The sequence below is a fragment of the Colletotrichum graminicola genome, assembly GCF_000149035.1.
Source record: "Colletotrichum graminicola M1.001 genomic scaffold supercont1.56, whole genome shotgun sequence".
Lineage (NCBI taxonomy): Eukaryota > Fungi > Ascomycota > Sordariomycetes > Glomerellales > Glomerellaceae > Colletotrichum > Colletotrichum graminicola.
This window is the reverse complement of record NW_007361060.1, coordinates 29,583-48,397: the sequence shown is the minus strand read 5'-3', so window position 1 is coordinate 48,397 and position 18,815 is coordinate 29,583. Positions and strand designations below refer to the sequence as shown.

Genomic DNA, 18,815 nt, shown 5'->3' with positions numbered 1-18,815 from the left:
GTAATCCTGAAGCTGGAATGACACATTCACCACGATTTAGGTGACGGCGTTTCTCAGAGTTGGACGTCATCACTCTCTTTGTCGTTTCGTAAAGTCGATCCAGCACTCGTGCTCCTATCAAAGAGATTAGTGGGTATCCTATAAGCAGCACCAAAGCATTCGCAGCTTACCTTAACCACAGCAAAAGTTTCGTCGGAGAATACTTCAAACCGACTTGTGATTCCGGGGCTTACGTTCTTTTGCCTGACTTGCTCGTCGGTTGTATATTTCGAATATATAGCTGCTAGGAGAGTCGTCATCTCTGCCATGGCAAGGCTATTGGCTACTTGTTAGCTTCCTTGACGTTTGAATTCTGTCGAAAGAAGAAGAAGAAGAAGAAGAAAAAGAAAATGTACTGTATGCCAATGCACATCCTTCCACCACTTGAGAATGACCAGAACCATTTCTTCATCTCTGTAACATTCCCACACTCTCCCAGCCATCTTTCGGGCTTGAACTTGAGAGGCTCTGGAAACACAGCTGCGTTCCGGTGCAGTGTATATGGTGACATACTGACAACTGTGCCGGCAGGAATGTGGTATCCGTCGATTATGGTGTCCATAGGTATCGAGCGTGGCTCCGACGCCGGCAATGGGGCGTACAGTCGGAGGCCTTCTTTAATGACTGCATCGAGAAAAGGTAATTTGTCCGCGGCTTCCGCTGTCAGATTTCCGTCTTCGTTACGAGAGATGGAAGGTATGAGATCCAACTCCGCTATCAATTGTTCTTGGTACTTCTTATTCTCAGGCCTGGAGAGTGCCCATATCACAAACATCAGAGTGTCGCTGGTCGTATCAATCCCAGCCAAGAAGTGGTCGGCAACCTCGGACGCGATATCAAGGCCATCGAGCCTAGGTTCTTTCTCGCTCTTACTGTGCTGCCATAGCTTTGAAATGATTGCTTTGTCATTGTATGACTCCTCATCGTTGATGGTATTGTGTTCGAACTTTTTCCATGATCGCAAGCCGTGGGCTCGGATACCCGTGTATGTTGCTGGCTTCTTCATGGGAAGGAGACCCAGAGCTGTGACAAGCTTCTCCGTGACGCCGGTTCTCGTGTAGAGCCAATTAGTGTATGTCTTGAGGTGGACAACGAACCAACTGAGTCTTCTCCGGCTGGGGTCAATGATATCGTTAAGCATCATCCTATCCGCCTTGTTTCCCTCCAGTGCATGAGTTCCACCGTGTTTGTCTCCGTACAAAAATCCAGTGATGCTGTCGAGGCTGAACCAATGCAAACTGTGGAATATTTCCTCTGCAACACTCTTCTCTTGTTCGAGAAGAGCGAGGAAACTCTTGACATTTTTCTCCACAAGGGGTCTGGCGATGCCAGTAGACGATAGAACCACACTCTTTGAGTAAGCGTGCGCAAGCAGCTTCTTCCTCTCGCTGTGCTTTCTCCCCTCGGCAAACGTGAACAAATTTTGTCGTCCATAAACATCGAACATGCGATAGAAGCTGGTCCTTTCAAACCCTGAGCCGGCGCCGTAGATAGTACGCAAGGCCGGGAGAGAGGAGAATGAGACCTCATTAGGACTAATGCGAACGGCTGTTCCGTACTTCCTGTGTAACTGATGTATTTTCCGACTCCTTGTGCCAAAATAGTCATCCAACGCTAGACGCCATTTCGTCACTGCGTAGACTTTGGAGCCAGGTATGAGCCGTGGAGGGGATGCTGCCAGCGCTTTGTAGATATAGTGGTACAGAGCGCTTGCAATGACTATTCCTGCGAGAATGGGCACTGGGTTGCTAACAACAGCTTGCGCTACTAATCAAATCAATCAGGTCAGGACAACTAGGCAAATATTTTTCACATGGATGTAGTATCACTTACTCTCACGGAGAATGCTACGTGTCATTTCGATGGCCTTGTAAGCAGGTGCTCTGATGCCACTGTTGTATGTCACCAACCGACGTATCGTGGATAAGGATATATGAAAACGGGTTTGATCTCGGATAATTTGTATTGTTAAGCTAGTCGTCAGAACCCAACCTACAAATGGCTCTGATGTGTGTTATCGCGGGTTAATCATTCCAGTGTTCCTTTCCCCCGCTTTGGCTAATACAGCTTTGTGCGTCGTCGGCACTCGCGAACTAAGTTAGCTTTCCCCTCGGCAGGGATCACGACGATGTCGGAAGCTCCGAAAGCGTCATGAACATGAATCATGATTGCCAAGAAGATATCTAGCCAGCCATGAGACCTGTCCGATGGCAAATGGTCAACATTATCTCCTACCAGTTCAGAGTAGTCATACCAACCAAGTAACCAAAATCGATTTTTCCAAGACGCATCTAAAGGAGTATTATACTGACCAGAGCAACGCAACGCGATGGCTCCCTCGGCAGTAACAGATCTACTACCTACTGCATCAAAACCGGCTCCTATGCATACCGAGATTAAAGATGTCGATGCAATGTCAGCGATGGCTCACCGAGGCAAAGCCCTCCCGTCGATCCCGAAATTTGCCTCTCATGCTGAGACGCGCCAGTGGCAGCTGGAACACATGGCGGGGCCTATCGCGTCTTCGCCAGTGAAGAATACGCAGAGGGTATCTCAGGCCACATCAGTGTAAGAGATCCCGGGTACGAAGACCAATTTTGGATGAATCCATTGGGCGTCCACTTTGGGATGCTCAAGGCGAGCGACATGACATGTGTCGACCTGAATGGCGAAGTTACCGGCGGCAACACTGCAGGCTCGATCAACGCCGCTGGATTTCAGATCCACAGTGCGGTGCATCGTGCCCGGCCCGACGTTCACGCCATCCGCCATACGCACTCTGTTTGTGGGAGGGCATGGTCGGCCTTCTCGAAGCCACTCGAGATGCTGAACCAAGACGTTTGCTACTTTTACAATGCACATTCGGTCTACGCCGACTATGGTGGTATTGCCAACGAAGCCTCCGAGGGCGAGAGAATTGCCGCCAGTCTGGGATCAGGAAAAGCTGCGATTGCTGAACCACGGACTTTTGACTGTGGGTCAGACAGTCGATGAGGCAGCGTACCTATTCTGTTTGATGGAGAGGAGCTGCAAAGTACAGCTCGCAGTCGAGGTTGCCGGACTCGAGAAGCACTTTGTTTCCGACGAGGAAGCAGCGTATAATTTCAAGATGGCAAGCACTCCGGTAAGTCTTGACAATGTAGGAACGTAACGTGTCTCTTAAACTGACGGGCGTGTTTAAAACAAAAGGAGACGCTGTATTGTGAATTCCAGCCGCATCTGAAGTACGAAGAGTACAAGTGTCGAGGGGACTACAAAGCCTAAGTCCAGAAAGCCCATCTGTAACTATCGACCTTTAGCCGGTGGCCAAGGATAAGATACCCTATTAGCACAACAGTGACCAGCTTTTGAAATTCCTCTATAAAGCCCTAGAAAGCCGCTTGCGATTAAAACTTTTTATTCACTCTTGTACGGAGTAGTCTGTAATATGATATTTCCCATGAGCTTTGCAGATTCAATTTCGCCGCATCTGCAACTATCTGTAGTTAGTGTGTGTCTTTATCGGCTCAAGCATGTCAAGCAAGACAACCGGACGATCCCCAGTGGGAATCAAGCGCTCCGAAGCTGACACTACTTAATCGTCCGTCTGGTCAGTGCAATCTTGATTTTGACTTAAGCTCGTACTACTACTATCTTGATCATTTGCGGGTAGACCGATAACACGATGGAACATTTCCCCACTTCGGGGGCTAGTCCGACAGTAATGGCTGGCGATATCAGTTCCGTTATCCATGCTCCGACGTCCAATCCCCAAGCGTCCGCAATCAGTGCTATCGCGATAACCTTGGCAGCCCAGTCGTGTAATATCTACACTTGGCAATCGAGTCAATTCAAGGGGGATGACGAGGCAACGAATTTGTCATTTATGGCTGGTCCAGTCCACCCTCCCAAGTGCATCTTAATCCCGACATTCTACGCAGTTCTGGCCTAAGCAAGGGACACACTGCTATCAACATATACCCTCATGACTACCTCTAAGCACGCCGAGAAGGGCCCCCCTTTCAGCTCTGTGGACAATGATTCGGGACATGGCTCCAATATAGATATCGGTGTTGGCAGCATCTTGAACACAAAGGCCGGTTCCCAGGCGTTGCATCGCAAGCTTCGAGGAAAGGAAGTCCAGCTCTTTGCTATTGGTGGAGCAATTGGCACATGTACGTTCAGCCCAGCCAGAAGTCCAGAGTTCGAAGTCTCGTCGGTTTGGATGGCCTCACGTTGACCACCACCTCCAGCTCTATACGTTCAAATGGGTGCTGCTTTGCCTAAGGGCGGTCCTGCAGGCCTCTTCATTGCCTTCATCATATGGGGCTGCGTCATGTGGGCGGTGAATGAGTGCTTCGCTGAGATGGTAACCTACGTGCCTGTGCCGTCGCCTTTCGTCCGCTTTGCAGGCGAGTGGGTTGATGAGGCATTGGGATTCGCCATGGCATGGAACTTCTTTCTCAACATGGCGATCCTCGTCCCTTTTGAGATTGTCGCCATGGGCATCATGATCACCTTTTGGACCGACGCTGTCCCAATTGTCGCGATTATCGTACCCATGATTGCTCTATATGCCCTTCTCAATATCATTACTGTCCGATATTTCGGAATTTCCGAGTTCTACCTTTCCATATTCAAGGTATTGCTAATGATTGGCTTATTCTTCTTTACCTTTATCACTATGGTCGGTGGCAATCCGCTCCAGGATGCATATGGGTTCAGATTTTGGCAAAGCCCTGGGGCCTTCGTGGAGCACAACGCTTCCGGGAATACGGGTAGATTCCTTGGCATCTTGTCCTGCATGTACCAGGCGAGCTTTTCGTATGTTCCTCGCAACAATTTGATTTCCTAACAGTTTCCCAAGCCAAGCTGGGTTACTGACTTACTATCTAGGGTTTGCGGACCTGAGTACATTTCGATGGTGGCTGCTGAGGCGGAGAACCCTCGCCGGATTCTGCCACCGGCTTACAGGTCTTTCGTATGGAGGATCTTATTCTTTTTCGTCGGCTCCGCGCTATGCATGGGAATCGTGATTCCGTATGACGATTCAACCTTGGCAGTCATCCTGGGAGGTGAAAGCGGAGGAAAAGGCACTGGTGCGGCATCGTAAGTGAAAAACATTCATCTTATCGGCAATAATCTGACTTGAGACGCTAAACTTTCGGGTACAGGCCTTACATTATTGCTATGAACCGCTTGCAGATACACGTTCTCCCCCACATTGTCAACGCCCTCATCATGACGTCCATCTTCAGTGCTGGGAACGGCTTACTCTTTTCAGCCACACGCGTTCTCCATGGCATGTCCCTCACGGGTTACGCGCCAAAGGTATTTTCACGGTGCACCAAGAACGGCGTGCCATTATACTCGCTACTTCTCTCCCTATCCTTCTGCTTGCTGGCCTTCATGCAGCTTAGTAGCACATCGGCAGACGTTCTGGTCTATCTGGTGGACCTGATAACTTGCTGTCAACTTCTTAATTACGGTTTCACGGCACTGACTTATCGGCACTTTTACGCGGCGCTGAAGAAACAAGGAATATCACGAGAGACCCTACCTTACAAAGGTAGATTCCAGCCGTATACTTCATACTTCGCTATGGGTGGCACCTTGTTCATGCTTCTGGCTGCCGGATACGACCTGTTTCTGACTGGGGGGTGGGATGTGATGTGGTTCTTCTTGGACTACGGAATGATTGGCTTCTTTATTTTGGCCTTTATTGGCTGGAAGCTTTTCTTCAAAACACGTTATGTCAGACCTGGCACTGCAGAAATTAGCCTAGGCGGGATCAAAGAGGAGATTGATCAATATGAAGCTTTGTATATACCTCGGGAACCCGGAAGGGTAGGCAGGCTGATCAATAAGGTGTTTGAGTGAAAGGATCAATCATTAGTTCAGTAATAGGCTTTTCGCCCAGGAGAGAAATATTATTGTTTTAATGTTACACACATCTCTTGATGACATAAAAACATTCCTGTCATGGCCATGGAGTTAGACAGTGCAATTGCCCTTTGATAACAAAACGCAATTTTGGCCCATGGTGGGACAGATACTGAAGCTAATAATTACCGGATCCAATTCTCAGAGTCACAATTGCCAGTAGGAAAGCCTAGCAGAGTATTAGAGTTTGCGGATCGTTGGACGGATAACCGCTGTATGTAAGGTATACGTAGTAGAATGCGTTCTCAAGAGACATATTTCGAAACGGAGGTTTTTGGTTATGTTTTATATCACTTCAAGCTTGATTTGTAATTTTTCCTAATCATCCAAAGAGAAGAACCACTTTTCCTTTAATTAAACTGGATGTTCAAATCAGTATTGTCGTTAAGGTGCCAAGATTGCTGGTCTAGAAACAGTCGAACAATTCTAAGCCTCATTTCGAGCCAATTATTATCTCTGGGCCACCATGGAGGTGCTATCTGACGGGTCGTCATCGGCATCAAGTGATGTTCCCTTCATAAGCTTGGTTCACGGATGAAATTGCTGTTACCTACCAACCCGGCATAATGTTATTCGTGCGGGGTCATTATGTAGTGGCGTCGGAAGATCCGATTCAACTTTGTGTGGGTGAAGAGAGCCGACATCGGAAGACGCGATGTGACAAAGGCGGGGGCCATATAAGCCTCGGCATTGTACCATGACCATCATACGCCGGTACTTACCAACTTCCAACACAAAGGATTGCTGCATACTCTACTTGTGCACAAGGAACTACGACTCAGAGAGCAGCCAAAAACAATCACCATGGACTCAACACCTGTTGCTCTCATCACAGCTGGGAGTGCTGGCTTAGGCGCCGTAGCTGCCCGTGTGTTCGTTAGGAACGGATTCAACGTGGTTATCAACTACAGTAGCAATGTTGAAAGAGCGCAAAAGCTGGTCGAAGAGCTCAAGATGTTGAAAGGCTCCAATGCGGTTGCCATTCAGGCGGATTTGGGGGACCGCGACGCAATCTTGAAACTCGTTGATGAAACTATCCAAACAATGGGTCGACTGGACGTTGTATTTTCGAATGGTGGATGGACATGTTATCGAGGTATCTCGAGCTTGGACGGTGTGTACAGCCTGCCCCCGGAAATGACCCGAACAAAAATTAATGCATTAGTTTAGACAACCTTGTAGAGGATGACTGGGACAGGTGCTTCAACATGAATGTTAAGTCACATGTTTGGCTCATGCATGCCGCCAAAAAGCATTTGGACGAGACGGAGGGTGCATTCATTACCACGGCATCTATAGCTGGTATTGGTGCTAGTGGAAGCTCCTTGGTACTGTTTTACTACTCATTTATCATTGTCAAAACCTTCCCACGGCTTACAGAACCTAGGCATACGCTGTAACAAAAGCCGCTCAGATCCACCTAGCCAAGGTGCTTGCGGTCATCGCGGCCCCAAAGATTCGAGTTAATTCCGTGTCACCAGGTCTACTCCTCACAGTACGTATGGACGAAAGTGAACTGAAGTCACTCATGACTGAGATGGATGATAGGATTGGGCTTCACAGTTCCCAGACGAGATCAAAGATGCGCATATTCAACAGACCAAAATCAAGAGAGCTGTCACGGTTGAGGTATGTGAATGATGACCCCAGTCTGGCAGGCCAAAAGACAAGACTAACAAGCACGAAATCCAGGACGTGGCTGAGCAAGTATATGCGCTTGCGAAGAGCAGAAGCATAACGGGCGTCAATGTTGTGGTTGATGGGGGCCATTCCTTGTAGGTGTGAGCTCGGGATGGATGATTGCAAGGTAGCGAGAAAGATGGGCTCTGGAAGATGTTTAGCAATCAATTTATAACAAGCTTCCCTTTACCGGACTGTAAAGTTGTATGCAAACATTTGACATAACTTAAGCATCTGGCCCAGTTTGTCGTCCAGCTGCTGCCGACGGCCACCAGGACAAGATGACCATGAAGATAGTGTCAGTCGTGTTTTTGGGACATTTAAGAAGACTCGAATTGTACCACGGCTTTATCTTAGGGCATGCTTCGTAATTCCCGTCCTGGGATACGGCTGGTATTCGAGGAACATGCATTCCCCACAACCTAAGCCGCCTTTGGCGTCCTATCTGTCTTATCTCTCGCCCGTCCTTCGGCATCCCACGCCTCGACAATGCCAGGGTCGTCGGTTCTCCTCGATTACTCACAGATCAGCACTATAGGAACCCCGTCGGAGAAGCCGTAACCATTTGGCGCAAGCACAAGTGCTCCTACGGCCATGCCGCTCCCTCAGACACGGACAGTAGTCGACGCCGCAGCCGCCGCAGCAACAAGGCCCTGCGAGGCACAGGCCCGGACGTCGTGCCAGCGCTGCCACCGGCGCAAGAAGAAATGTGACCGCTTCCTGCCCCAGTGTGGTAATTGTCGCATGGCACGGTTTCTGTGTAGTTTCCTGAACGACGACCAGCAGGCGGCGGCGTACCCGATCGCGTGGGTTTCTCTCCCCTCCCCGGCCCCAACCAAAACGTTTTGCAATCGTGCTGGTGTTGACGGGGAGCTGTTACTAGGTTTGTGCGATCGTTGGAGGACAGGATTCGAAAGTTGGAGGACGATCTGGCGGCTGCGTTGAAAGATGCGCAGGCCGCGGCTCGTCCTGACACGATGCTCGAGGACCAGATGATGGAGCCGTCGGGGTCGGTGTTTCCGATACTGCAGGCCGCCACAGATCAATCACCTTCCCAAGCCCGGCCAATGACGGCCACTACGACGCTTGGTGATGAGTTGCGATTGCTCACGCTCGAGGCTGCGGCGGAACGGCACTTGGGGTCTGCTTCAGGGTTGTCGTTTGCCAAGTTGACGCAGGCGGTGCTCAGGAGGCTCTTGCCGGACCGCGCTGATTTCGTCTTCCACAGAGAGCTTGAAGTCGAGTCCACAAATCAAATCCTGGGCGGATCTCCAGCCGACCTGCTCGGGTCGACTTTGTACCACGGCTTTGACCGCTCGACTGCCTTTCATCACCCCTTCTTTTCTGGTATCACGTTATCCGATATCACAGATCCACAACCGTCCTTGGTAGACGTTCAGATACCACCGCAGAGTCACCTACAGCACCTTGTGGACTTTTATTTTGCGCACTCTCACACGCTGTATCCCATTGTGCGGCGGCGTGAGTTTGAAGAAGCGCTGGTCACGGTCCTGGAAAACCCCCAGGACCCAGCGGCGCAATCGCCGTTGTGGATGTTCAGGCTGTGGATGATACTAGCGATAGGATCAACCACATACTGCTCGGTTGCCCTGTGTGAGGAGTCAGAGTCGATGCTGTACTACAACAAGGCCCTTGGCTATATGGAGGATGCTCTTGGGTACGGCGACATGGTACGTTGCGCTACGTGATCGGGGGTATGATACAGAGCTTGACTGGTGATAGGTCGCGCTGGAGGTCATCATGCTTCAGGTATCATATTCTTTCTTCAACCAGCTCGGACCAAGTACGCCCCCCATGCTGAAGTTCGGTTCACGATATTAACCCGTGAATCTAGATACTTGGTTTCTTGTAGGTCTTGCAGCGAGGTTATCGGTAGGCATGGGCTTGCACACATCGTCCTCATACGACGCGCTTCCCGTTGATGTTGCTGAGCATCGAAAGCGTGTCTTTTACTCAGTGTATATGATGGATCGGTAAGCTAATATCCAGAAATACTATCGGCGTTCTCTTAGGCTAAGGACTCTCAAGGGTTGTATCAACAGCACTCGGGCGACCTTTTGCCTTGCACGACGATGACATAGACATCGAAGTGAGTTGTGACGAGAGCAAATAAAAGAACAGCATGACTAATATAGACAGCCGTTTGCCGACGCTGATGACGAAGACATCACCGCCACGGGCATTCGCCAGCGTAACCCCCTTCAACCCTCCACCATGGCAGTCCCCCTTCACCTCCTTCGCTTGCGCCAACTGTCCAGCAAGATTGTGAAATCTGTCTACTCCAACAAACGAAACGCGCAAATGTCCATCTCTGAGCGCGAGGCCATCATTCACTCCCTCCATCGCGAACTGATCGACTGGCGCCGCAGCATGCCCTTCCCCTTACCCGACACGCACCCGCATGTGCCCCATCTCAGCAGTCACTGGTACGACTTCAATTACTACATGCAGGTTGCCATGCTGTACCGCCTGTCACCTCTTTTCCCAATACTCGACCAGGCCCGCGTTGAGACGCTGGGCGATGCCGCGGGCAAAGCGATTCGGGAAGCCACCACGATGCACCGACAACAGCGGCTTGCGCACAACTGGCTTAACCTGCTGGCGCTCTTCACATCGACACTGTCGTTGACATATGCGACGACGGCAAGACCGGAGAATCTGGCGGTTGTGCTGAGGGAGAGCAAAGCGATCGAGACGCTGCAGCTGGCGATTGAGCTGTTTAATACGTTAAGTTTGAAATTCCCGGCCGCCAAGAATATCAAAAGAATGGTCGAGGAAATTGTGGCTCGTTACAGGGAGATTGACCTGCAAATATGATCACAGCAGAAAGAAAGAAAGAAAAAAGTGTTCAGAAATGATTGGATGGCTATGCGTGACTCTTATTATCGGTTGATGGTCATGTTGGTCACATCTCAACAACAGCACCACCTTTAATCTCGACCAACATCCTCGGATCTGGCAGCTCCTTAACTCCAATTGTCGCTCTGGCGGGTGCCTCGGCCCTCGTTGCGAATACCTTGTTCCACTCCTCATTCATGCCTTGGTAGTCCCGCTTCATGTCGACCACGTAGACAACACTATCAATCAAGTTCTTGACGCCGCCCTTGCCGCCCGTTGCCTCGCGGATGATAAGGTCGATATTGGACAGCACCGCTGATGTCTGTGCCCGCACATCAAGGGCGTACGTGCCGTCACCGTTGTCTTTCACGCCCGGCCACTCGCCCGTAGCAGGGTGCACGCAGGCGATGCCCGATATGTAGATGGTACGGTGGGGAGCGGCAGGGGCGAGGCGAGCATGGGTGTAACGCGTGGGTGGCTCCGGGGCAGAGGGGTTCATGACAAAGGCGTCGCCGTTGGGAGCCATGATGCTTTCTTGGTCCGGTTATGTCTTCGTTGAAGTGAATATAATGAGCTGTGGTTGTATGATGAGTAGGATACACAGGGAAAGTCGTGAGATGCTTGCTTGGAGTTTGCTTGGTGTTTGCTTGGTAGCCAATGGTCTGCTTCTGGGTGCATCTCACTACTTTAAGGGAAGACCGGCGTCGTGCGGCAGGGCCCAGAGAGGATGCAGCCGACGCGATGGCGGACAACCCGACCGGACGGGGTGGATAGGCCTTCGGAGTCGCCGTCCCGGTCATGGTCGGCCGCTGCGATTTGGAATCCCGACAGAAAAGTCCTGAAGAGTAAATGCTGATGAGGCTAGTCCTCGGAAAGTCGGCCCGACAACTCGTTATGCTGTTCTCAGACTGTGACTGACCTCCGCCCTGAAGTCGGGCTTGGGAACGGTCAGCATCAACACACCATGATTCATCTCTTCTTTCAAGACGATTTTTGAACCAAATGCTCGTAATTTATGTCGAAAATGAGTGATATCTCATCGATTTACCCCAGCGGGTGTTTCTGAGCTTCACAGGATCCTCGTTCGTTCAATGCATTGCCGCTTATCAGTATCGTGACCGACAGTGGACGCATCAAACAAGCCAACGTGGCTTTCAACAGTACTGATAAGCTGCACATCGTGTCTCGAAGGCGTCAATACCTTCCCCGCGTATATGTAGCGCAGCCAGCTTACAAGCCTCAACCCGTCCTCGATATCCTGGGTTTTCAGCGTCTACCGTGGCTTCACCTTTTCCTGCGAGATTCAGGCCAAGCTCGTCTTTCACGTCCGCGGCCCACGCGCCCACATAGTTGCGGGAGGGTGTTGGCCCCGTTTCGTTTCTGCTTCTGTAGGGCATGTGTACGCGTTGGTACTTAGCAATTCATGCTCGCGTGCTGGGCTGGATGGGCTTGTCGCTGGTGTTCGGGCCGGGCCGAGGGGGTCGTTGCGCGATACTTCTCCCACAAAAGGGGGGTCGCAACGGGTATCGTGTCGTCAGGCGCGTCGACTGGGGCGTAATGTTCTCCCTGGTGCGTGAGAAGTTCTTTCCGCTCATTGGCTTTATCTAAGCGACAAGGATTTGTTGCACTGGTGTCGTTTTCTAGTTGCGAGACCCGCGTATTCAGGCTTAGGACGAAGTACTGTTGACGGGTATTCCGATTGAGGGAGAAACGTTTGACCGATCGTAGAGCAGGTTCCGCAGGTTGATCATCGTCACCATCAGCTACGCGGTGAGTTCATGTTTCTTATTATTGCAAAGCTGTTGGGCTGTGGGGGCGTGAGCTTTGGGTTGTATTCTAAGCTTCTGGGTATGCTGATACGTATAGTGTTCCTAGCTCCAAGGCGCCTCAGCTTATTGAAACAACAGCAAAAGCTATAATGGACCAGTGCGGAATACGTGAATGGATTTATACATTGTAGCCTGCTTTCTTTAGCACAAGCAATGGAGCATTCTTCTCAAGTTCTTGCTTCATGGTTTTGCATGTCGGCCCCTCCGAAATCCATATAGACAACCAATTTAATGTACATATATACATCACTCCCCGCCCTAGGTATCCGCACGGCGACTCGTAACAAGCTTCACCCTTCACCCTCAAACCTCGATAGTCACATAGCCAAGATGGCCCAGCATCAATATCCAGTCCATTACTTTGACCTCCCCAATTTCACCTTCACCAATGGGACCACCGTGCCCCTCGTCCGCCTGGCCTACCTCGACATAAACAGCACTGCCAGCAAAGTCGCCCTCATCCCAACTTGCTTCAAGGGCTCCCTTCAATCAACCCTCAACTCTTCTTCTGGCGTCTTGAAGAACCACAGGATCCTCGTTGTCGCCCTGTTTGGCAACGGCGAGTCTTCCAGCCCTTCCAACACGCCCTCATTTCCCGCCTCTCTGGACTACCGCGACTGCGTGCGCGCCCAGCATGCGCTGCTTGCATATCTGGGTGTCGATGTTCTAGACGTCGTCTTGGGGTTTTCTATGGGTGGACAGACTACCTACCACTGGGCTGTCATGTATCCGACCATGGTACGCAATGCCGTCATCATTTGCTCCTCGGCTCGCACGAGCGGTCATAACAGACAGTTCCTCGAAGGCCCATCCGCCGCCCTAGAAAACGCTGTCGACTTCACAGGAAAGCCCCAAGATTATGCGTCGCGTGGTGTCCGCGCATTCGGTAAGGCGTACTCAGCGTGGCTTACTAGTGCTGAGTGGTTTGACCAGCACCTCTACAAGGACCTGGGGTACGACAGCTTGCACGCGTGGGATAGCGAGACCACTGGGCCGCGGTACGATGGGTGGTACCCAAACGACCTGCTCGTGAAGCTGCGCATGTGGCAAAACGGCGATATCAGTAATTTGGCGGACGGTGGCGGATTGGAAGAGGCCTTGGGGAGGATTGAAGCGCGGGTTCTGCTGATGCCGTGTCGGACTGACCAATACTTTCGCCCCGATGCCAGCGAGCGCGAGGTCGCGATGCTGAAGAGAGGGAGTTTGAAAGTCATTCCGTCGGTTTGGGGACACTTGGCAGGCGCAGGGTCAAACTCAGCGGATGTAAAGTGGATGGATGAGAAGATCGCTGCCTTTTTAGCAGAAGATGCAGATGCAGAGACAGAGGCGAGAGCATAGTACGATACAAAGTATTAATTCATGTCCTGCAGAAGCTCTGCCTTGAGCACGCGCAAGCCTCTTCTGTCTGTCTTCAAATACTATCGCCGCTCTCATTACCGTTTCATCCTCCCACCTCCTACCAATGACCTGCATTCCCACGGGCATTTTCACATGAGGCCTCTCCGTGAGCGGCAACTCTCCACACGGTACGTTCATCGCCGGATGTCCCGTTATGTTAAACGGGCATGTGTTGCTTGTAAATCCGATGGCAGGTTTTAGCCTCTCCATTATCGACGCACCTGGGTCGGGATGGGGCATAGAGACAGTCGGCGCGCACGGCGTGACCAACACGTCGACTTGTGCGAGGGCCGCGTCGTAGGCGGTGCGCAGCTGAAAGACTTTTCTGTGGGCTTTGGCTTCAATGGAGGCGGCCAAGTGGGATTTATCAAAGACCTGGCTCAGGAGAATGTTGACAACGGCGGGGTTGGACTGGGTCAGAAGCTGGTAAGTGTCCTGGTTCGGACGCCATTGTGTCTGAATGTGAGGCGATAGGTACGATAGATGTCCTGATGGTTTCCCATGTAGGAGACCCAAAGCCATGGATGGACGGGTGGCAGCCGTCCAGATGATGGGTCCTTCGGAATGCATGGGGACCGAAATGTCGACAACCGTAGCTCCGGCGGCTTCAAAGCCTTCTCTCGCTGCCTTACGCACTAGCTCGCACACTTGCTGCGACAGACCTGCCACGCCGAAGGACTCGGTCAGTAATCCTATCCTCAAGACAGATTGTCCAGGCTCGGAAGTCGTCTGGCGGTACTCGTTGACCAGGGCGGGATAGTCCTTGGCATTGGCTACGAGAGGCGTCTCGGGTGTCATACGGGGATCGATGCCATCCCACCCAGCCATGAGTTTTAGTAGCATCGCTATATCTTCTATACTTGACGCAATTGGACCTAGATGGTCGATCATTGGCGTCATGGAAGCAGCACCTGTGTACGGAACCAACCCAAACGTTGGCTTCAGCCCGTAAATGCCCGTGTAGCATGCCAGGATGCGAATAGAGCCCGCCTGGTCGCCACCAATCGCCAGCTCTGCCGTCTCCCCGAAGACGTCATTTCCTGACCGGTGCAGAGCGTCTGAGGAGACGAGGGCGCATGAGCTGCTGCTGCTGCCGCCGGTAGTGTACCCGTGTAGCAGCGGGTGATGCACCGGTCCGGTGACCGACGTACACGCCAAGGGGGAAGCGCAGAAGTTTTCGCATGTCGAGGGGCCCTTGATCAGGGCACCCGCGCGCAGCAAACGGGACACGACAGTTGCGTCGATAGGCGAGAGAGAAAGAGAACCGTCCCTGGTGAGGATTTCGGGATGCGTGCCCAGCGTGGTGGGCAGGCCGCCGATGCACACATTGTCTTTGACGGCGACGTTCCGGCCCCCCTGAGAAGATTACTGGTCGGTTGAGCGGCTGCGATATCGCAACGGTGGCTCCAGGCGTTTAGGGGATTGTCTTTCGCATCCGGCTTCCAGAACGATCGAGGTTTCGTGGTAGGCACCGGGGACAGAGCAGGATGAACATAATCGTCGCCGGCATCTACTTGAAACATGACGGCCTCGAAAGACTTGAGCAAGAGAAGATAAGACTGCGCATCATGAGGGTCAGCGATGGTGAAGCCGAGCTCAGCGGCGAGGCGTTGTAGTTCTTCTCCGTTGAGAATAGACCTGGAAGTTATCAGAGAGAGCTCCAGTTCAGGTTCGTGATGTACGTACAGTGAGTCATTGCTTGCCAATGAGACGATGGACATTGTGTCAATTGGCCTAGGCTGATGTAAAACGCTGACGGGAGTTTTTGGCCAGAAGGCTTCATGTTGGTTCAAGGCTCATGCGTGTCTATCTACTATTAACTCCCCCACCCTACTTACGAGACACCCCCACATCTGAGACATTATTATTACTATCATCACCACCACTATCACCACTTATTTCACTATCTCTGCCGCCTACCTATATATAACTTTTGGCCTCACTAGGCAATTTAGATGCCCTAGATTTATCTAGACTATCTATATTGCTAGCATCTAGACTCTACGCCTAGATAATATCCTTTATAGTAGTAAAGGTGCTGTTAGGTAATAAGCAGACCTTTTTCCTCTTACGTAACTATATATTATCTAACTAGGCCTATAATAAGTTAACTTACCTTTCTAGAAGGGCTGCTCTAGATACCTACTTATTATATCCCTTTTATACCTTTCTAGATAAGTAATAAATAGTATAGGTATCTAACTTATCTTTACTTAGCTAGGTTAACTAGTATAATTAATACTATAGATTAGTAGATTAATAAGGGGTTAACTATAGGATAATAGATTTAGCTTTATCTTACTATTAGCTACTAGACTACTAGCTAGCCTAGCTAGCCTAGCTAGCCTGCTAGGCCTTAGTAACTAGTAGGTTAGATAGAGGGTGCCTTCTAGATACTAGCTATAACCTAGTAGCCCTCTAGCTACTCTTAATATTAATATCTATAATAGATACCTTATAGGCCTTAAAATAACACTCTAGAAATACCTTTTTACTAGTAATAGTTAAATCTGTTACCTAGTTATCTAGATATCTAACCCTCTAGTAATAGGCCTACTTTAATAGGCTAAAGACAGCTATATCTAAAGGCTAGAGGACAGTAGAGGTGTATAGTAGTAAAAATAATAAATAGATATAATACTATTAGTATTTTTATATAAAGTTAATAGTTATATAGCTATAATACCTATTAAGAACTAGTAGTTTAGCCTCCTCTAGCTAGGCAGGCCTAGTATATAAGATAAAGACTTTTTTTAGCTATTTAAGGGTAGTATTATTAGTTATCTAGCTATTATTTATTACTATAAATTACTAAGCCTTATATCTAAATAGGTTAGATAGGTTAGATATAAACTACTAGGCCTAAAGTAACTTACCTTTATATATAAGTAAGGGGGGTAAGGAGCTCTTAGTAGTAGATATACACTTAATAATAGATACCTATACTTAGGATCCTAGCTACTTTTTCTAGATATATTATAATATTATAAAGCCTAACACTAGCTTATTAACTCCCTTACTTTTTATAATACTAGTCTTATCTATATTCTATTTATTAGATAGATAAATACCTTAGATAGTAAGGATACTACTAAGGTAATAGAAGAAATCCTAAATAACCTTAGGGGAATAGGCTGCCTATTACTAGGCATTAATTACTCTAGATTAGAGGGTTTTAATAAATAGATTTTACTATATAAATTAGGCTATCTATTTCCTCCTTATAAGAGGATACCTATTACCTATTATACGCTTTACTAGGCCTTTTACTTATTAATAGGTAATCTGCCTACTAAGGGAAGCTTAGAGGGATATATAGGCAGCTAGATTATCCTCTTAGGCCTAAGATAAGTGTTATATATAGGTAAAAGCAGTATCCCTACTTTACTGCCTATAGTATTAATAATAAAGTGACTAGTATAGTATACCCTATTTAGAAGTAGCAGCCTAGATGCTATACCTATTTTATATATCTAGAAGGGCCTAATAAAGCTTATCTTTAGTATATTGCTTTATGATAGGTTAAAGAAGGTATCTTAAAAAAATGGCGTTGTTTGGTTATATATGTGAAATGTTATGATAGTTTGAAAAAGGTGGTGATGTTGATGAAGGAGGAGAAATGCGGGATTTTCGGATGTCTCGGAAGTGGGGGTGTCTCGGATGTGGGGTGGGGGAGTTATTGTGCTCAACTCGGACGCTATCGGATACGCCGCCGCAAGGTCCCCAGCTAGTCACTTTCGCTGGTGGAAATGCCGACGTCCACCAGAATGTTTCCGACTCTTGAACATGGATGGCTTCATCTTTAGTACAGCTCTCGCTGCGTATATGTCGTTAGGTAAATGTGGGAGATATGCGCAGATAGAAGGTGACCATTGGCTGGGGTTCGCATGAGCGAGTGATGTGTTTCAATAAGTCTCACAATTTGAATGCTAGGCACACTAATACTATGTCTGTCCGTTCGCCACCAAGATACGCCCTCCATCCACACACAGATTAACCCCATCGATGTATGCCTGTACGACTTCTTGTCAGCCACTTTATTTTTCTCCAGGCCATCATTGGATTTCTCAAGACTCACCCCAGCCCGACTCGCTAGGTACAGCACTGCGCCCGCAATGTCTTCCTCGCTGCCTGCCCTTTTGGCAGGGACTTGATCAAAGAGATTGGCAAACATGTTGCCCTCTTCTCCCACGGTGTTCATCTTGCTTGGCACAACTGAAAGCCGTCAGTCGCCGGGCACCTGGGGGTCACAGGAAAGGGGAAGGATTTACAGCCAAGGTTGATGCCATTAACACGGATGTACCACCGCCCAAACTTAGCCGCCAAAAGCCTGACCAGGTGGTCAGTCGCCGCCTTGCTCGTTGCATAGCTTGACATGTCGACATTGGTCGCATTGTGCATACTCGCACACGAGCTCGTCACAACCACGACGCCTCTGCCCTCACTGCTGCCCTTGACCCCGGCCCTCACGTTGCGCTGCGACGCTGCTGCCAGGAGAGTTATGAAGGCCACGGAGAGGAAGTAGTGCGCCGCGGTGTTGATGCTGAAGGTGTCGGCCCAGTCGGATTGCCGGTGTGACCACATTGAGGCTTGCAGCTCCGCGAGGGAGGCAGACGTGACATCGCAGGGAATGACAGGGTCACGGCGGATACCGGCGTTGGACACAAGAATATCAAGATGAGATTCGCGCTGCGAGACAAATGCCGCGAGACCGGAGACGGCCTCTTTGGATGAAACGTCGCAGGCGTATCTGGGTATGGCATTCAGCGACTATTGCGAGAGGGGGAGGGGGATGACTAGTTAATTACCCGACTGCGCTCCCTCCAGAGGCTTTACCAAGATCATTGAGCTCTGCGACCTTATCGTCAATGGGCTCAGAGGGAAGTGCTACGAGATACACCTTGGCGCCGTTGACCACGAGTCCCTATGATGGTCAGCAATGTGATGGGGCAGGCGGGTGTGCCCGTGGGGTTTCTTTACCTTGCAGATCATGTATCCGAGGCCACTGCTTCCGCCTGTCACAACGGCGACGTACCCATTGACGCCAAATAACTGGGAGACCTCGAGTGAAGCCATGATTTAGTGGTT

The 18,815-nt window shown here is 49.9% G+C and overlaps 9 protein-coding genes across 9 annotated transcripts; 5 read left to right on the top strand and 4 right to left on the bottom strand.

The window, feature by feature from the left end:
* Window positions 1-69: 69 nt before the first annotated feature.
* Window positions 70-1,897, bottom strand: GLRG_10099 (cytochrome P450; the record flags this gene model as incomplete). Its single annotated transcript, XM_008100784.1, has 4 exons — window positions 70-114; window positions 171-315; window positions 396-1,806; window positions 1,873-1,897. The coding sequence occupies 4 exons, from the start codon at window positions 1,895-1,897 to the stop codon at window positions 70-72; spliced, it is 1,626 nt and encodes a 541-aa protein (XP_008098975.1).
* A 471-nt stretch (window positions 1,898-2,368) lies between these two features.
* Window positions 2,369-3,303, top strand: GLRG_10098 (class II Aldolase and Adducin domain-containing protein; the record flags this gene model as incomplete). Its single annotated transcript, XM_008100783.1, has 4 exons — window positions 2,369-2,587; window positions 2,677-3,017; window positions 3,064-3,163; window positions 3,229-3,303. The coding sequence occupies 4 exons, from the start codon at window positions 2,369-2,371 to the stop codon at window positions 3,301-3,303; spliced, it is 735 nt and encodes a 244-aa protein (XP_008098974.1).
* A 700-nt stretch (window positions 3,304-4,003) lies between these two features.
* GLRG_10097 (amino acid permease) lies at window positions 4,004-5,898 on the top strand (the record flags this gene model as incomplete). Its single annotated transcript, XM_008100782.1, has 4 exons — window positions 4,004-4,193; window positions 4,272-4,842; window positions 4,915-5,127; window positions 5,193-5,898. 4 exons carry the CDS (start codon window positions 4,004-4,006, stop codon window positions 5,896-5,898), a joined length of 1,680 nt encoding a protein of 559 aa, XP_008098973.1.
* An 867-nt stretch (window positions 5,899-6,765) lies between these two features.
* On the top strand, window positions 6,766-7,740 carry GLRG_10096 (short chain dehydrogenase; the record flags this gene model as incomplete). Its single annotated transcript, XM_008100781.1, has 5 exons — window positions 6,766-7,075; window positions 7,132-7,289; window positions 7,349-7,456; window positions 7,510-7,590; window positions 7,654-7,740. The coding sequence occupies 5 exons, from the start codon at window positions 6,766-6,768 to the stop codon at window positions 7,738-7,740; spliced, it is 744 nt and encodes a 247-aa protein (XP_008098972.1).
* A 495-nt stretch (window positions 7,741-8,235) lies between these two features.
* GLRG_10095 (uncharacterized protein) lies at window positions 8,236-10,479 on the top strand (the record flags this gene model as incomplete). The annotated part of the gene is made up of 4 exons (XM_008100780.1): window positions 8,236-8,369; window positions 8,406-8,447; window positions 8,525-9,332; window positions 9,802-10,479. The coding sequence occupies 4 exons, from the start codon at window positions 8,236-8,238 to the stop codon at window positions 10,477-10,479; spliced, it is 1,662 nt and encodes a 553-aa protein (XP_008098971.1).
* Window positions 10,480-10,567: 88 nt separating this feature from the next.
* On the bottom strand, window positions 10,568-11,026 carry GLRG_10094 (endoribonuclease L-PSP; the record flags this gene model as incomplete). Its single annotated transcript, XM_008100779.1, has 1 exon — window positions 10,568-11,026. The coding sequence occupies one exon, from the start codon at window positions 11,024-11,026 to the stop codon at window positions 10,568-10,570; it is 459 nt and encodes a 152-aa protein (XP_008098970.1).
* Window positions 11,027-12,659: 1,633 nt separating this feature from the next.
* On the top strand, window positions 12,660-13,667 carry GLRG_10093 (uncharacterized protein; the record flags this gene model as incomplete). Its single annotated transcript, XM_008100778.1, has 1 exon — window positions 12,660-13,667. The coding sequence occupies one exon, from the start codon at window positions 12,660-12,662 to the stop codon at window positions 13,665-13,667; it is 1,008 nt and encodes a 335-aa protein (XP_008098969.1).
* Window positions 13,668-13,785: 118 nt separating this feature from the next.
* GLRG_10092 (amidase) lies at window positions 13,786-15,448 on the bottom strand (the record flags this gene model as incomplete). Its single annotated transcript, XM_008100777.1, has 4 exons — window positions 13,786-13,796; window positions 13,949-14,997; window positions 15,054-15,365; window positions 15,414-15,448. 4 exons carry the CDS (start codon window positions 15,446-15,448, stop codon window positions 13,786-13,788), a joined length of 1,407 nt encoding a protein of 468 aa, XP_008098968.1.
* Window positions 15,449-17,671: 2,223 nt separating this feature from the next.
* On the bottom strand, window positions 17,672-18,803 carry GLRG_10091 (short chain dehydrogenase; the record flags this gene model as incomplete). The annotated part of the gene is made up of 5 exons (XM_008100776.1): window positions 17,672-17,740; window positions 17,806-17,942; window positions 17,999-18,477; window positions 18,536-18,651; window positions 18,708-18,803. The coding sequence occupies 5 exons, from the start codon at window positions 18,801-18,803 to the stop codon at window positions 17,672-17,674; spliced, it is 897 nt and encodes a 298-aa protein (XP_008098967.1).
* Between the last annotated feature and the right edge of the window lie 12 nt (window positions 18,804-18,815).